General features: G+C 34.2%; 1 protein-coding gene across 13 annotated transcripts; it reads left to right on the top strand.

Annotated features, from left to right (window-relative positions):
- The first annotated feature begins 13,791 nt into the window (after positions 1 to 13,791).
- Positions 13,792 to 18,211, top strand: LOC149578660 (uncharacterized). Of its 13 annotated transcripts, none has more exons than XM_089830826.1 (7): positions 13,792 to 13,972; positions 14,089 to 14,151; positions 14,245 to 14,307; positions 14,603 to 14,690; positions 15,335 to 15,728; positions 17,069 to 17,682; positions 17,802 to 18,211. In XM_089830826.1, exons 4-7 carry the CDS (start codon positions 14,631 to 14,633, stop codon positions 17,865 to 17,867), a joined length of 1,134 nt encoding a protein of 377 aa, XP_089686952.1. In that variant the 5' UTR covers positions 13,792 to 13,972; positions 14,089 to 14,151; positions 14,245 to 14,307; positions 14,603 to 14,630; the 3' UTR covers positions 17,868 to 18,211. The 13 variants fall into 13 exon arrangements, with proteins under 13 accessions (XP_089686952.1, XP_089686960.1, XP_089686963.1 ...); XM_089830834.1 differs by having other exon boundaries at positions 13,829 to 13,972; positions 14,248 to 14,307; XM_089830837.1 differs by having other exon boundaries at positions 13,842 to 13,985; positions 14,248 to 14,307.
- Positions 18,212 to 18,447: the final 236 nt, after the last annotated feature.

Genomic DNA, 18,447 nt, shown 5'->3' on the forward strand with positions numbered 1-18,447 from the left:
GGTAAACAAATAATTATCCCTATGAGGATGTCCCAATTCTTCCAAGAAGAACTGAAGCCATATTATCTCCTTGGCTACCTTTGTAGTAGCTACATACTCTACCTCTATAGTAGATAAAGCATTAACCTTCTATAACCTAGAAACCCAACTCACAGCTCCCCCACCAATAATAAAGACATAACTTGTAGTAATTTTTCTAGTATCCCCTGCCAAATCCAAGTCAACATAGCCTTGTAAATCAATAGTAGAGCCCCCAAAGTGTAAACACTTATTGGATGTTCCTCTCAAATATCTGAGAATCCACTTGATTGCATTCCAATGCTCAATTCCTGGACGACTCATATACCTGCTGACGATGCCCACTATATGTGCAATAACTGACCTTGTACATACCATAGCATACATCAAGCTTCCTACAACTAAAGCATAGGGTACCTTGGACATCTTATCCTCCTCTTCTTGTGTCTTAGGACACATCTCCTTAGTCAACTTCAAATGACTAGGTAAAGGTGTGCTTACAGCTTTAGCATTCTCCATAGAGAAACGTTGCAACATCTTCTCAACATAATCAGCTTGAGACAATGTCAATTTCCTGTTCTTCTTATCTCTTCAAATCTTCATACCAAGGATTTGTTTTTCTGCCCCCAAATCCTTCATAGCAAATGCATGTGCTAATTGGCGTTTCAGCCCCTTAATGTGATCCATGTTAGACCTAGCTACAAGCATATCATCAACATATAAATATAAAATAATGTAGCCATCATCATCCAACCTCTTAAAGTAGACACAATGATTTGAATGACACCTACTATAACCATGTTCATGCATAAAACTGTCAAATTTCAGATACCATTACTGAGATGCTTACTTCAAGCCATATAAACTTTTTTTCAATTTGCACACTAAGTTCTCCTTACCTTTGACCTCAAATCCTCGTGGCTGAGCCATATATATCTCTTCATCTAAATCACCATGAAGGAAGGCTATTTTAACATCAAGCTGCTCTAAATGCAAATCTTCAGTAGCCACAAGACTTAAAACAATATGGATGGAAGTCATTTTAACAATAGGAGAAAATATCTCATCAAAATCAATGCCCTTTTTCTGTGCAAATCCTTTTACCACTAACCTAGCTTCAAATATTTTCTTACCTCCTTCCTCTTCTTTGAACTTGTAAATCCACTTATTTTGTAAAGCCTTTTTACCTATAGGCAACTTGTATAAATCCTAAGTCTTATTTTTCAGCAAAGAGTCCATTTTGTCTTTCATGGCAGATTCCAACTGAATCTTAATATCCACCTGCATAGCTTCATCATAACATTCAAGTTCACCAGCATTAATAAGTAAAATTGAATACAAAGAGGAAGAAAATCTTTTTGAAAGTCTAATTTTCCTTGTTGACTGTCTAACATTCACTAGTGTATGTGGTATTTGTTGTTGCACATCATGAGGAATGGTTGGAACATCATCTTTGGGAGTATCATCCAACACTATATAATCATCTTCTTTCTTCTCATGATGTTGCAATAGATCTTTGTACAACATTTTATTATTGAATATGACATCCCTGCTTCTTACAATTTTATGATTTTCAAAATCCCAAAGCCTATAACCAAATTCATTAATGCCATATCTAACAAATGCACATTTCTTTGACTTAGCTTCCATCTTGGTTCTAGTTTCAGAATCTATGTGAGCAAACGCTTCACAACCGAAGGTTTTGAGAAAAGAATAACTCACCTTCTTACTAGTCTATGCTTCCTCTAGAATACCACAACTTAAAAGAGTAGAGGGACCTCTATTAATCAAATATACAATAGTATTGACAGCCTCTGCCCATATGTGTAAGGGCAACCCAACATATAAACTCATGCTCCTTGCATGATCCATTATAGTCTTGTTCATGCATTCAGCCACTCCATTTTCCTATGGAGTCCTTGGAACAATTTTCTGTCTATGAATACCATTAATGGAGCAATAATTTTCAAATTCATGACTGCAATACTTAGCACCATTATCAGATCTGAGACATTTTAATTTCTTATCAGTCTCATTTTCAACTAAGCATTTCCATTTTTTAAAAGTTTGAAATACATTATATTTCTATTTAAGGAAATAAATCCATACCTTTCTAGTTGCATCATCAATAAATGTAACATAATGATGAGAGCCTCCAACGGAAAATACCTGAGCCGGTCCCATACATCTGTATGCACAAGCTCTAATTTCTCCTTTTTTATTTTCCTTCTCAATCTTCATAAAACTCACTCTCTTTTGTTTTCCATAGACACAACTTTCATAGAAATCCATATTAACACATTTTAGACCTAGTAAAACTTTCTTTGAATGAAGTAATTTCATACCTTTCTCACTCATGTGCCCAAGTCTATTGTGCCATAGCGCTGTATCAGAATCTACTGTAGCTGATTGTTCTCCCTGCTCAACTACAATAATTGTTCCTAAAAATTCATTTTTCTCTAAAACGATTAAAGTAGAAGGAATAATATGACCTGTACAAAGATATAAGGTGCCTACTTTCACACCTTTTGCTACTACAAGGGAACCTTTTGAAACCTTCCAATATTTATCATTAAAAGTGACTACACAACCCTCATCACCAAGTTGCTTTGCTGAAATTAAATTCTTACTCATCCTTGGAACATGTCTTACCTCATGTAGTAGCCAGTGATTCCCATTTTGCAACTTAATCTTAACTTTACCCTTTCCAACAATCTGACAAGGTTCACTATCCCCCAAATAAACAAGTCCAAAATTCCCTTGGATATAATCAATGAAATAACCTCTATGGGTTGTAGCATGAAACGAAGCACCAGAATCTAAAACCTATGAATCATCAACACTTTCTAAAGACAAAAGGAAAACATCCTCTTCAAATTTGTTACTTACCACATTTGCCTCCTTGTCTCCATCTGGTTTATCTCCTTCATTTTTCTTTTGATTCCAACAATCTTTCTATTTATGACCTGGTTTCCCACAGTACCAATAATTTTTTGGTCCTCTCGTTGAGACCTCCTCCCCTTTGACTTTCCTCTTGATTTTCCACAATTTCTAGAATTACTTCCTCTTTCAATCATTTTACGTCTTCTTTGTGTGTTCAAAGCACTTCTTGGTGCAGATCTGCTTGAGGATTTCCTATGAGTTTTCTCACTCAAAACAACACCGATCACATCATCATATTTTAAGGTAATAGATCCAGGAACAAAATTACTCACAACTATTACCAAGCCACTCTAGCTTTCAGGCAAAGAACAAAAAATCAAGAGAGCCCTAATTTTTCCATCAAAAATGATACCCACAGAAGATAACTGACTAGTAATAGTATTAAACTCATTTAAATGATCTATAATAGATCCACGTTATGCCATTTTCATATTAAATAAACGCTTCTTGAGAAATACCTTGTTTGAAGTGGAGGGCTTTTCATATAGTGTCGCTAGGGATTTCATCAACTCTTCTGTTGTCTTTTCTTTTGTAATATTAAATACTATCAATGGTTCCAAGCATAATCAAATGCTTCCAAGTGCCTTTCTGTCTAAAAGATCCCATTCGTCATTTGACATAGATCCCTGATTCTTGCTTTTGTCTTCCAATGCCTTCCATAAATCCTTTTGATAAAGATAGTCTTCCATTTGCATCTTCTATAACTGAAATTTTTTCCCATTAAACCTGTCAAATCTCACCTTACCCTCGTCTACCATCACTCCCACTTGACTGTGAGACTCCCACTCAACCATGAAACTTTCCTATAGAGGATAATTGAAAAAAAACCTTGCTTTGCTACCACTTGTTAGGAATAAACCACAGATAGAAATAACAATTACATGCAAATATAACCAATATCAAAAAATAATAGATCACATGAAAAAGAACACAAGACACCAAGATTTAACGTGGTTCACCCAATCCCTAGGCTACATCCACCAAATATCAAGTCCAATATTTTATGATCCAGTGATTACAACCTGATTACAATCTGTAATCCCTTACAGCTCAATATCGCCGCAAGAACCAATTTCACATCAACTACAATGGAATAATTCCTAACCCTAAGCTCTTTTATACAAGTACTTTTATGGCTTTAGGGTTACAATTAATAATTACATGTCGGCCCAAAATCTTGATAAAATAGGGCCCAAGTTTTTTTATATGAAGCATGTACAATACTTTTCTGATCAGTCATTATAATCTAACAGCCTTGAGGGACCCACCTGCAGCTAGTTTGGAGGGAAACAAATTTTGATGCAAAAAGAGCATGATGTAGACCTGAGAACCAATTGTGAATCGACAAGTGGCAGTGACATGGAAGATGAAGGACCAAGCAACAGATGACAAATTGTAGATGACCCTACAACTTGGTGCAGATTTTAGTGCATTGACGTGGCATGGGGAACACATGTCACGAAGGCACATCCCCACATGCACAGTTAGTGGCCTACTAACTGTAATGTGGTAATGCACCTAGTTGGCACGTGGTAGCAGGTCCCGGTCAGTGGTGAGGTGGTATGCATGGTCAGTAGGTGATATGGTAGTGACAGGGCAGTACGAAGAACAAATGAGAAGTTGGCATGTGAAAGTGATGTGTCAGCTAGTTGGAGGGTGCCATGTGGCACTCAGGTGGATGATGACATGGAAAATGCTAACCAATGACATGCTGACATGTGGCAAAGAGGTCAAACCTTAGTTGACCCGAAGTGCATGGATAGGGTAGAAATCATAAATGATTTAAAAATTGTCTTTTTAAAATGTTTTTCAAAGATTCATGTACAATGATTTTAAATTCGAAAAGATATATTCTAAAGTTTCAACTTTAGAAATTTTTAAATCTTTGAAAAGTAAAGTGCAGACCAGAGAGCTATAAAAGGGGCATATTTTTCAAAATGGGTTTTTGGGTGTTTTTGGTGAGAAAATATAGTGATATTATATATCGCCGAAACCGAGAAAGAATGAACTTTTCATTTCTATAGTTTGTTTTCACACAAGAAGCCAACTACTTAGGTTATGCGAGGTTTTGTCCCTGATTCTTAACTTGCAACAACATTCAAGTATTGAAGTTCAATTGTGATTTCTAGTAAGGTGATGAGCTGAATGTGTGTAAAAGATAGTAAAATTGCAGTTAGAGTCAAATTTTGTCACATCCAAATCAGTTGAATCCAGATATTATCAACATTTCATGATGCATTTCAGATATTTGAGTGACACAAGGGTTTTCATCATTCATAAGAGATATTTTCAAGTTTGTTACAAAATAATGATAAAAACCAAATCAAATTTCAAGGGTAGAAAGAGGAGAGATATTTTACAACTACAAAGAATGGAGATTCAAGTGGACACATCTCACTTCCAAATTAGATCCAAGATTCCATTCTTCTTCTATATCATTCTTTTTCTCATCCATTGTAGAGGTTCTAGTTTTGGAGAAAATTTCTCACTGCTATGATACCATGTTGATAGTTTTTAGTGTGAGACCACATTGTTGGTTCTAGTTTGTTTGTAAGACCACATCGTTGGATCCAGAGCTGTGATTCTGCCATCATTCTTTAGCATATTTCTCTTGTATGAACAACGGTAGTGAAGATAATATAGCTAGTTCTAATCTACTCAGTGGTTTTATAAATTGTTTTACATGCATCTACTTAGTGGTTTCATGAATTGTTTTACCAATGTGAAGATCATGAAATTCTACCCCAAAATAAGAAAAATTGCTTGGAAAAAAAGAGTACGTATGAGTGAAATATCGTTGTTTGAAAATCACCTTTGCAATTAGTTTTTTTAAATCACCATCGTCGCAACTCCAAAAATCAAAGAAAAGTGCCCAAAAAATGTCAAATTTGTTCTGTCAAACCCTCTTTCTCCTTTTTCTCTAAATACTAAACAATCCACAACAGATTTGGCTTTGATACCATGAAAGATTTGAGCAAATACGCAAAAAAAAATTACGAAGCCCTCGAATACCTACATGTAGAAAACCTGTCATGGAGAAGAAAAAGACAAGAGGATGCAAGGGTTTGCTTTGAAAAATATACAAATGTATTCTCAGATAAAGAAAATATATGAGATAATTACAAACAATCTATCCTTATAGAAGGAGATCGAAACCCAAAAAGGGTAACCTAAAAGGTAAATGTTATTTAACAATTATGAAATAATTATTAAATGCGAATGCAAAATGAGCATAAAATGAAATCTTAAGAAGGGGGAAAAGGTAATTTAATAAATGAAATGAAATTAACCTTTTTCTCTAACACTATCATTCTTCATGGCTTTGATGTTGTCTCTTCTTTCCCATTGAAAAAATGCTTTTTGATAATTTGATACTTATGATTTTTATGGAGGAAGTGTCTATGCTCATCAAATACCTACTTTCCTAAACTTTTTGAATGATGAGATTTCATCTTTGGACCACAAATTGGACATGCAAATTTTCCCTTTGTCTAAAGACTTACAAGATCGTGTATAATTGGATGACATGTGTACTAGAAGATTCATATTTAAAATTATCACATGCAACTTAAACATACAATGAAAATGTGTTATCACTATTACATACCAAAAATATGTGTTAACAGTTTTACATACCACAAAAATGTGTTGGTCTAGGGAATTGAAATTGTCTTTCACCAATTGGTCTAGAGATGTTTAACATAGTGACACCTTTCCATAACTCCAATAACTCATCAATCAAAGGCTCAATATATACATTCATATCTTTCACTCGGTACTTACCTAGATGAATGAACATAAACAAAACATAATTATTATGTCCATTTTGATACTATGTTTATAAATTAATTTAGACGACTCTTAAATGGAAAAATACCTGGTACAATTATTGCCAACATTATATGCTCCCTCTTTACGAACATCTAAAAAGGAAAGTTATTTTTAATAACAAAAAAAGGTTAGAACAAGTTAATGGATTTCATCTCTCCAAATGGATTGACATTGTCTGTGGCCAATCAAAGCTTCATATTATATGGTTCTTCTTTAAATACTGGTCACCTATCTTCTATGTCCTTAAATGCACAACCATCCATAGGCATTCACATACTATCATCTTGACTTCTATTGTGTACATGGTAATCCACAATTTGTGTCAAGCTAGTGCACATGAATAATCATTGCAAATGTGGAATAATGGGAATGTACCGAAGAACCTTGTGAGGCACATTTTTGGTTATTTGATTTGATTGGCATCATTTATTATCCATACAAGCATTATGAAATTGAAATTGTATTTCACAAATTAGTCTAGAGATGTCTAACATAGTGACCCCATTCCATAACTCCAACAACTCATCAATAAAAGTCTCAATATATACATTCATATCTTTCACTTGGTACTTACCTAGCTGAATGAACATAAACAAAACATAATTATTATGTCCATTTTGATACTATGTTTGTAAATTAATTTAGATGACTCTTAAATGGAAGAATACCTGGTACAATCATTGCCAACATTATGTGCTCCATCTTTACAAACATCCAAAGAGGAAAGTTATTGTTAATAACAAAAACATGCTAGAACAAGTTAATGGATTTCATCTCTCCAAATCGATTGACATTGTCTGCGGCTAATAAAAGCTTCAAATTATATGGTTCTTCTCTAAATATTGGTCACCTATCTTCTATGTCCTTAAATGCAGAACCATCCATAGGCATTCACATAATATCATCTTGACTTCTGTTGTGTACATGGTAATCCACAATTTGTGTCAATCTAGTGCACATGAACAATCATTGCAAACATGGAATAATGAGAATGTACCGAAGAACCTTGTGAGACACATTTTTGGTTATTTGATCTAATTGATATCTACTAATGTGACAATTAGGGCATTGTGTTGCAAATTCATGTTGTTTATGATATATAATATGATCATTGGGACATGCATGTATTGTTTGATACTCCATTCAAATATCTTTCATAATGGTCGATAATTCTTGGTAAGAGCGAGCTAGAATGTTTGATGGTGGTAACAAACACTCACTATCAAGCTATAGAATTTTTTTTGTTAATATAGAGAAAATTAATGCTATGCTAACATAGAAGATGAAAAAAATGACACTATACCTTAGCATACGTGAGATTGCTACATTGGATATACCATCCATGACCTTGAAGTTTACTAGCAATGATACAAGGGAGAGAAGTGTCATTTGGGAGCCTTGGTACAGGAGTTCGTATCCCTTTTCAATTACAAGTATATCAAGCTAATCTTCATCACCATCATTAGATGTGCTAGTACCATCCTCTTCATCATCTTCATCAGTTGTGCCAGTAACATCTTCTTCAATTGTGTTCATAGCCTTAAGATAATCTTCTTCCATGGAAGAATTACCTTCTACTTTGATATTCACACCTCCATGTTCCACCAGTTCAAAATCCACATTCATTAAAGGAAAAAAACATCTTGTCCCCCTTCAATGTGATCATGCTGCCTACAATGTCTCTGAGTTGTTGTGATTGGAATTCTTTAATTCTTTAAGCCCTTACATTTTTTTGCAAGGACAATAACATTTTCCATTACCTTTTCTTTTGAAATGAGACCTCAATCTAGCAATTATCACTTATTTTGTTTTGGGTTCATATTTTTAGGCGTTGACTTTCTTCACAGACAAATATTTGGGCTATACAATTATATAAAATATAAACATACAAGCATTACTAGTATTTCGTATATAATTGAAAATAATAAAATAATTAAATATTACCATCTCTTTAGTAAGGGTTGAAAATATATATTCATTGTTGAATCCTAACTGAATAAGGTTTTCTTTTTTATGGTGTAAGATGGTCCACAATTCTAGATGAATATTAGTGAAGTTAGTTTCATATGTTTACAACAATGCACTACACTTATCATTTCAAAGAATGTGTTATATCTTATCTTGAAGGAGTAATGTTTAGTCTACAAGTCTATTGCATGTTTCCCTAAGGTTGTACACATTAGCATAAATGTCAAGTTAGGATCAATGAGATTCCTTGGTCTAGAGCCGAAAATTGTGGAGCCAGTATTCATATAGTCTAATATATCACTCTAAAATGAAATCATGGAGGTCTTGTCTTTTCCAAAAAATCATGGACTTCAATATATCTAAAATGAAATCAGTTGATGCCATAATAAATGACTTGAATTATAATCTTAGACATAACAAACTTAGTTTATTTACTTTCATTTTCACTTCCTTTGCCCAAATTTGCATTGATCTAAGATCCTGCAGTCAGGTTTTCTTAATTTATGATTTGTATGCATTGTTAGACATAACCACTACTCTTTCAATTATTTTTTATTTTCTACAAATTTGTGAGGATGATCCATTGGCACAATATGTTTCTAATTTTGTGTTGTATGCCATGAGTATCATAATAATAAGTCTTACACACCTTAAACAATTCAAGAATATTTATGTATTTAAAAATGTTGTTTTCTTCATCTCAAAATCTTGTTTTTAAGTCATTCACTTGATGTAGAATTTTGTAAGTGATTAAGCTTGATGTAGAGTCGTGTAAGTGATCAAGGTAGCTTATGATTTAAGAGCTCATTATATCTTTAAAGCTGATTTAGTGAAGAATAGATAGAAAAAGCTTTCAGTCCTTAAAACATCTCTATAGTTCATGGATTTCTCAATTTATCAAGCCTAAGTCAAAGTAAAAAATTAGATTGTACAATCCGTGCCATTTATGAGTTTAGTAACTATGGTCCTAGTCCCCATGCTCATCTTGAAAGAAAGCAATTTCCCACAATTGTATTGTTGGTTCATCGAGAATGTAGTTTTTGTAATAGAATATAAATTTATAAATAAATTAGATCAAGTAAATTGAGAATGTAGTTTTTGTAATAGAATATAAATATATATAATGAATACTTGTTTGTATTATAAATTTATAACATCAATAGTTATTAGTAATCGAATATCTTATAATAGGTTGGATAGAATTATAAGATACGTGGAAAATTATTTGTTAGTTTTCTTAGGGGATTGTTGATTTACGTTTATATTTGATATATTTTGGTCTTAGTTACTGATTCTCTACTGGCAGGCCTAAAGGCAAATGCTTGTGGTTGTGGAGGTAGATGCAGATGTTGATACACTCTGGATGCACCCAAGAAGTGCATCACAGGGTTGTGGATGCCCTGTGGGTGTGTTCTAATGCATCCACAATGCATTTGCAGCCCTGTGATGTGCCTCCTGGGTGCATCCATGACGCATCTTTGAGCATTTGGGAACTAATTTTTTTTCAACTTGAAACATGAAAAACATGAGCATTTTTTTTTTTTTGGCTCTAAACGCTAAAATAGGCTTAATAGAGAGACCATTCATTAGTTTTCATTTCAATTTGTTGTAAACATTGAATAATGAAGTAAAATTTGATTTTTCCATTGTAATTATTTTATCATTTGCATTAGAATCTTGAATGTGTTCAACGCATCCACGATGCATCTATAGCCCTGTGATGTGCCTCCTGGGTTGATGTAGGACGTATCAAAGCTGATTTTTTTCAACTTAAAAAATGAAAAACATGTGATGATTAGCTTTTTTAGTTTTGTGTGCTTTTTTTCTTCTATACCCTAAATTGACCCTAATAGAGAGGTCATTCACTATTTTTTCATTTCAATTTGGTGTAAACATTGAATCATGAACTAAAATTTGATTCTACCATTGTGATGATTTTTTGATTTACGTATATGATAGCTTATTAGTTATTCCAATTTGAATATTTGTGAGCAAGTTGGTACTTTATTGGATAGCAAGAGTCTAAGATATACAATCCAGAGGTTGTTTATGGTCACTAAGGGAAACCTTGGGTTGGAACCTAAAACCCCTTGTTACCACCTCACTATCCTTCTTTACAATCATAGCTATCTCACAAACTAAAAATGGAACTCCCTTCAAAACATCTAATTGTCCTCATCATGTAGAAATTATATCCACGACAACCAAAATTTGGCTAAAGTTATTGTACACTATTGTTTCATCCTCAATGTGGTTGATCTTCATATTCTATAACTCTTTATTGAGTTGATAATTTCTACTAGGAAACTTGAGACAGTTGCTTGAAACTCCAAACTACTATAAATATATACTTAATCCAATTTTTTAATCTACAATGTCAAGTTCATGAATGTATACTTATGACATCGGATTCGAACATTCTTTATAGCTAGGATAATTTCAATAGTATAATACCAAAAACACCATACAAGAAAACACACACAATAGATAAAATGCCATGTGATTGCATGTACAATGATATTTTATTGGATAGCAAGAGTATAAGATATACAATCTAGACATTATTTATGGTCACTAAGAGAAGCTCTGGATTGAAACTTGAAACCCATTGTTACCCCCTCATTATAAGTATAGGTATTAATCATAGAAACTTAACAAAATCTTGTCATGACAACAAATTATGTGAAACCATATTTTTAGTAATATCTCACAAGGAGGTGTTTCTTATAAATTAATGTGAATTGATGTATAGATAAAATATGAATTGGAGTAAAGATGTAAAGGAATATTTTTTGATCATTTGTTGAAGAAGCAACACAATGAAGGCTAAAAAATAAAATTGTGATGGTAAGAAGACAAGGTGGAAAAGCATACCTGAGCTGTAATTAAGTAGTTATGGATGTTGTCAAAGAAACACTCGATGAAATGTTGGTTTCTCCCAAAGAAAGGATGTATGTGCTGTGATGTTGGGGGAGTACAAATTTGGAAAAACCCTTCCAATGGAGATGACATCACACTTTTCCTTGAACAAAAAACCCCTCCTCACACTTGCAATCCAACGAATACAAAATGAAATATTTTTTTTTCTTTTTTTCTCTTTATATCCCAACAACATCAAAATTTTGACAATAAACTTAAGTTCCGTCGAAATTACAACGTAAACCTTAAGTTTTATCAAAATTTTGATGAACAAACTTAAGTTTGGTCGAAAGTTCAACCTTGTCAAGATCATATTAAAAAAAAAAGTGGATTTGACAAGCCAAATTGGCCTGTCGTTGAAAATGGAGGCCTAATGTACTAGTGTCACAATTGACCTATGACCTTATGTGATCCTTATGACATGGTCTTGGCATCATAAAGATCCTATGTCTAACTTTGCATCTCGTTCTAATGTTTTAGGATGAAGCTATCTTAAGATTGCTTCGATCTTATATTTGGTTTCATGTTCTAATGATTAGTGTGGTGAGATTCAACTTGTGATGAAGTTTCACAAATGTAATGCTAATTGGTACATTGTTCTATGTTTGTAAATACATGTGGTTGACCCTCTTGTGCAATCACATGACATGATGTATCCATCTAAAGGTGGTCTTATGGATTTAGTTCCTAACCTATTTGTTTGTAATATGTTTCCTTTATCTTGGAGATTGTTGATATAATAAGATGACTTTTGGTTGGCAATTATGTATATAGGTAGGGTAGTTGCTCTTGTGTAGGAGTAAGGAAAAAGATAGAGGATACCTTAAAGGCTAACATTTTAAATAATCAGGTTTGTATTTCTCTAGTGAAAGAAGGTTTATGTCCTAGGTCTATAATATGCAAGTAGCAGACCAATTTGATGATAATTGAAGATCCTATTTCCTTATTAGTTGGTATTTTTATCGTTTTGTGTTATTATTATCATTGTGATGTTTTTGGTTGCAAGATTGGACATCTCCTTTTGTGGACTTCTTCAACCTTTGCTACATCATAGATTTAACCTCCTAACAATCTTGAGCAAACATGTGATTCCAAAGATGAATCTAAAAAACATGAGTGAATGTATAAGAGTTGACCCTAAACAAAAAAAAAAAAAGAGAAATTTATTTGAACAAGGGTGAATACCAATTTTCCTTAGCTAAACCTATCTTGAGTGTATCACTGATCTTTAATGTAGTAATTTTGATAAAAGTTATTTTACTTTTGGTACCAACCAACGCTAGATTATCCTTACTTTTCATCACTCTAGCATCACCTATATATTTATCATTGGAGTCACACACACTCCCAAAACCTCCCTGTCTCTCTCTCTCCACATGCACACCCTCTCTCTATAGAGATACACACTCACTCACTCACTCATCTATGTCAACTTCTCTTTATTTTTTCTCTCCCTCTTCCTCTCCCCACCTCATATATTTATTTGTCTACCTATTTATCTCCATCTTGTTTTCATACTCTACCTTCCTCTTTCCCCCTCTACCTCTTCCTATACCTCTATATGTGTATCTATTTGCCTCTCTATCTCTCTATATTTCTTCTTCTATCTCTCCTTTTATATCTATATCGTTAAATCTCCCCATCTCTCCTTTTATCTCCCTCAAGAAATCTCTTGTTTCTCTACCTTTAAACTCTCTAGCTCCCTCTTTTATTCTCTCCTTTTAAATTGTGCTCTCCCACTATTTAGATATATTCATTTCTTATAGCTCCCTATCCTCTTTGTATCCCTCTCCATCTTCATCTCCATCTCTCTCTTTCTAACATAAAATGAACATTACTAATAAAATTTAATTATCTTCTTTTAAACCTAGATGTTTTGTATAGTTTATTTAAGACTATCACATTAAGATTTTTGTTACACAAATAATATCATTTCTTCATAAATATTTTACCAATTGACCTAATGCACATCAATAAAATTTTAACTTTATTTTTAAAGAAATCATCTAAAGCTAGCCCATTGAAATATATCCACAAAAAATAAAGTCAAGGTTTTAATCATCTAAAACTAGCCCATCGAAATATAACCCCAAACACTGAAGTCAAAGTTTTATTCATTATATTTATATAAAACCATCTGCGAACATGGACTCCCTCATTTGATACCATTGTGAGGCCAAATCCACCGAGTAGAAGAATGGCTTTGCTTTTCCTTAATATTTTAATATTTTAATTAATGGAAGCGCTTTCATCTTTACTTTCCGACAGCATCTGCCACCTCCTTCTCGCTCAAGTATTCTTCACCGGTTTGCTTTCCTTTTTTTTTCCTTTCCAATTTCATAAGAATTTCGGCTTCGAATTCTGAATTATAAGAGCTTTGACTCGATTTCCATTTGCACAATCCTTCAGATTATTTGTGTGATTTCTTCTCTCGCGGAGATCAGACTTCGAAGCATTTCTCCTGCTTTACAGGTAAATTTAAAATATTTGAGATTGGTTGATTTCTTTCCAGAAATTTAAGTCGTAATTCTCAATCCTAAAGCTTGATAAATTGTCTTTTGACAGCAGTTCAGAGTTCAATTCGTAATTATCAATTCTAAAACTTGATAGATTGTCCTTCCACAACAGGTAAGATCAGGAAAATCTCTTATTTGCATGCCCCCACTGTAAACACCTGGTTTAGCGATGGAGAATTTTCAAAAACTGTTTTTTTAAAGCTTTTGACAGTGTCAGAATTGTCTGTAAGCGTTTCTTTAGTCTCTAGTTTGTTAATCCCATGCCTTGATAACATTAGCTTCTACCTTTCTCATTCATTTATGATTTTCAAATTTCCACACTTTTTATTATAATTCAGTGTCAGTCAAATTCTTGATTTTGTAGCAGAAACATTCTCTAATTAAGTTTCAGCTGACTCTCTTTTCAGGCGTTTCAGGTTTAAAAAGTGTTTTTGGATGGAGGATTTAGAAGAGATTCAGGCCATTGTTTGCGACAATGGATCAGGCACAGTGAAGGTACAGCAAAACAACCTTTCTTATTTAAGAATTTGTAGCGATGCTTATATTCTTAACCAGACGAATTTCTTTGCTAAATGAAAGAACTTTTATGGAAAACTAAACAGCCTATCATTTCAATTCGCAGAATGTTTTATGAGAATAGTTAGTTACGGTTACTGACTTTTGCTGCCATACCTCTAACTTTTGCCACGCGGAAAATTATAAAAGAATTGAATAAGTGCGCCGTTCGTAAATTTTCAGTTAAAATCTTTAACGTAATATTTTAATCTATCACATCAGAGTGTACTGGTCAGTTCAACATTCCCGCTCTGAGAATTGAGTCTGGATTGCAGTTATGATATCACATGTAAATTTGAGGATATTAAATTTACTAATATTTTTGAACTTCCAAATCAACATCTTCATCCATATTTAAATTTCTAAAATAAAGCTAATCCGTGATATTATTTGCCGGAAATATGACGATTAATCTGCATAGGTTAAACGGAGGTAGAGGTTATTTTCATAGAGCATTTGTAGGCTTCATCTGCATGCGACCTGGAAATCTGTCTTTCTGTCAAGGTCTAATGTAACCACTGAATCGTATTAACAGCAGAGCCTACGTGAAACAAAGTTTTAATCCGCGAATTTCTATATTGCAGGCGGGGTTTGCTGGAGATGATGCGCCAAAAAGTGTATTCCCAAGCATTGTTGGCAGGGCAAAGAATAAGTCGGTAATGGTGGGAATGGAAACGAAGGATGCTTATGTGGGGGACGAAGCGCAGTCGAAAAGAGGAATTCTCAGTCTCAAGTATCCAATCAGGCACGGCATCGTCACCAATTGGGAGGACATGGAGAAAATCTGGCATTACACTTTTGATAACGAACTGCGCGTTTCCACAGAAGATCATCCCATTCTTCTAACGGAGGCCCCTCTAAATCCGAAGATAAACAGAGAGAAAATGGTGGAAATCATGTTTGAGGCATTTAATGCTCCCGCAACCTATATTGCCATACAAGCAGTACTTTCTCTCTACGCTAGCGGCCGAACCACTGGTATGAAATATCTGTTCCCAGAACCCAGATCGACATACATTTTTGAAAATTCAATTAACGGGATGATTCATATCAGGGAGCGAAATTTAAAGGAACAATTTCCGTTGGAATTAACCCCACTTTTGAACTTCGCAAAATGTACGATTTTTCCATTTTCAGTAAGTTTTGGTAAATAATAAGCATAAATTTTAGGGAAGAGTTTTAGTCCTAAATTTTTGAGGAGACACTGCTCAGAATTATTTCTTTCTGCTGCAGGTTTTCAAGAGCATGAAACTTATACTCGCATAAAATTATTTTGTGTTGAAAACATTAGGAAATCACAATCAAATTGTTTTTTCCTACTTAAAATGTCAGGTTGAGACTTCAAATTACTGCTTGAGACATTTATTTCTTGGGATTTTACAATTGTTTTGTTAACCAGAAAAAGACATAAATCTTTGTTTTGCCAAAGGTGAATTGGTAAGGCTTAATTTTCTTAGTAGATGGTGATAGCTGGATCAGAGCAAAATTTTGAAATGGAAAAATTGCCCTGTGAGCTTCCTCTCCAACCTTGTTTATTTTGCTTGTCACTTCTTTTACCTGGCAAAAATGGCAAGAGCGAGCAAGCTGGGGTTCCCTTTTCATTCACTGAACGTGAGTGTATGCCCTATGCGGTACTACTAATTTACTAAATAGCTGATTGTTTTGTTTCCATTAAGCAGATGTACCATCTATTAATCTCTTAGACCTCTTCCTTTCCCCTGCTCCCTGAATCCTTTACTGAAAGGATAATTTCCGTCAATCCCTGCTCCTACCTCCTTTATTGAAAGGGCAAGATTATTGTGGTGAAAATAGGAAATTCATATGCCTTTCCATTTCAAAGATTGCTTGTTACAAACATTCAATAAAGGACAAGATTATTGTGTTGAAAATAGGGAACTCGGATGCCTTTCCATTTCAAATATTGCTTGTTACAAACATTATTTTAGACCATTAAACAGATTCAAAGTAAACCCTGCTGTTCTTGTATATTCGGGTCAGAAAAAGGAACTCACGGGCTATTTAAGCTCTTCCCATTGAACCGAACTTACCAATAAACCATAGAGCTTCTCTACATTAATGAACAATATTTACATTTTGTACTGTAGTCTCATTTACTGAACTTCCTCTTAAAAGAGACATAACTACTTGCAGCCATACCAGAACAAAATGATCTTTTAAGGGTTTCAATAACAAAATGATCTTTCAGGGTTGCAATGACAAAATGATGTTTTAGGGTCAATAGCATTGTACACTCCATTCAAAGTCCAATTTCAACCATTGCTCTGAAGCAAATTGTGATTGACACCATCACATTGCAGGAGTTGTGCTGGATTCAGGAGACGGTGTAACTCACATAGTACCAATCTACGAAGGATACGCCCTTCCCCACGCCATTCACAGACTCGACTTGGCAGGCAGAGATCTGACCGATGTGATGAGCAGGCTGATGATGGAGAGGGGCTACTCCTTCACAACCACTGCAGAAATGGAAATTGTTAGAGACATAAAAGAAAAGTTATGCTACGTAGCTATAAACTTTGACGAAGAGATGCTCACTGCAAGCGAGTGCTCTGTTCTGGATAAATCATATGAGCTTCCCGATGGGCAAGTTATCACCATCGGAGAAGAAAGATTTCGCTGCCCGGAGGTGCTCTTCAATCCAAGCAGAATTGGGATGGAAGCCCCTGGAATTCACGAATGTCTTCACAGATCAATCAGGAAGTGTGATGTTGATATAAGAAGGGAATTGTGTGGGAATGTAGTCCTGAGTGGAGGCACCACTCTTTATCCTGGCATGGCTGACCGTCTAGCGAAGGAACTCACAGTCCTCACTCCTTCCACTGTTAAGATCAAAGTGATTGCCCCTCCAGAGAGAAAGTACAGTGTTTGGATTGGTGGTTCTATCTTGGCCTCTCTCAGTACCTTCCAACAAGTATGACTTGTTTATAAGTTGTGTATAATGGGTAGTGTTATACAGTTGAGATATGTGTAGTAAACTGGTGTATGATTGCCATTGCTAATTTAATGCTGTTTTGTGTTCTTGGGTGACAGATGTGGATCAGCAAAGAAGAATATGAAGAGTCTGGATCCTCCGTGGTACACAGGAAGTGTTTCTAAGGTTTTTGTATGTACTTTGCAGCTCTCTCTTCTTCCTCACCTTCACGATTCTGCCCATTTGAATATTTCTTCCACTGCCAGTGGAGGGGTTGTATATGGAGGATAAATGCCTTGCATTCTCCGTCTAAGTGCCTTTTGCTTCTCAGTGAAAAAACTAATTGGACAAGTAAGCAGGTGTCAAAAGGCAAAGATAAAGGGCAGATGTTGATCAATTTGATTTACAAATGTTTTTTCAATGGGGTGTATAACTTTGTTTCCCTTACCATTCAAACATCTGATTTTATTTTATTATTTTTCTATTGATCAAGCTTGATAATAAAAAATTGTACATTTCTGTGTTTTTATTACAGTTTTATTTAAAATCATTAAGTATGTTAAAGATCTTATAGTTATATATTATGTAGTATGTTGAGATCTAATATTTCTTTATTAAGTACAATTTCTACTTAAATTTAAGAAGTTAGTGTGTTCTTATATAAAATTAAAATTGTGAGATAGAAAATGAAAATGAACAAAATTAATATTTATATAGAGTCATTAGCTCCACAAACTACTCCCAAAAAAGATATGGAATGACTCA

This window comes from Cupressus sempervirens, chromosome 1 (genome assembly GCF_028749045.1).
Source record: "Cupressus sempervirens isolate cs-2001-9-10 chromosome 1, ASM2874904v1, whole genome shotgun sequence".
Lineage (NCBI taxonomy): Eukaryota > Viridiplantae > Streptophyta > Pinopsida > Cupressales > Cupressaceae > Cupressus > Cupressus sempervirens.

Coding starts and splice junctions, on each gene's coding strand:
- LOC149578660 (XM_089830826.1), top strand. CDS start 14,631: ATGGAGGATTTAGAAGAGATTCAGGCCATTGTTTGCGACAATGGATCA. Junction 14,691..15,334: donor ATGGATCAGGCACAGTGAAG/GTACAGCAAAAC, acceptor TCTATATTGCAG/GCGGGGTTTGCTGGAGATGA. Junction 17,683..17,801: donor CTCTCAGTACCTTCCAACAA/GTATGACTTGTT, acceptor CTTGGGTGACAG/ATGTGGATCAGCAAAGAAGA.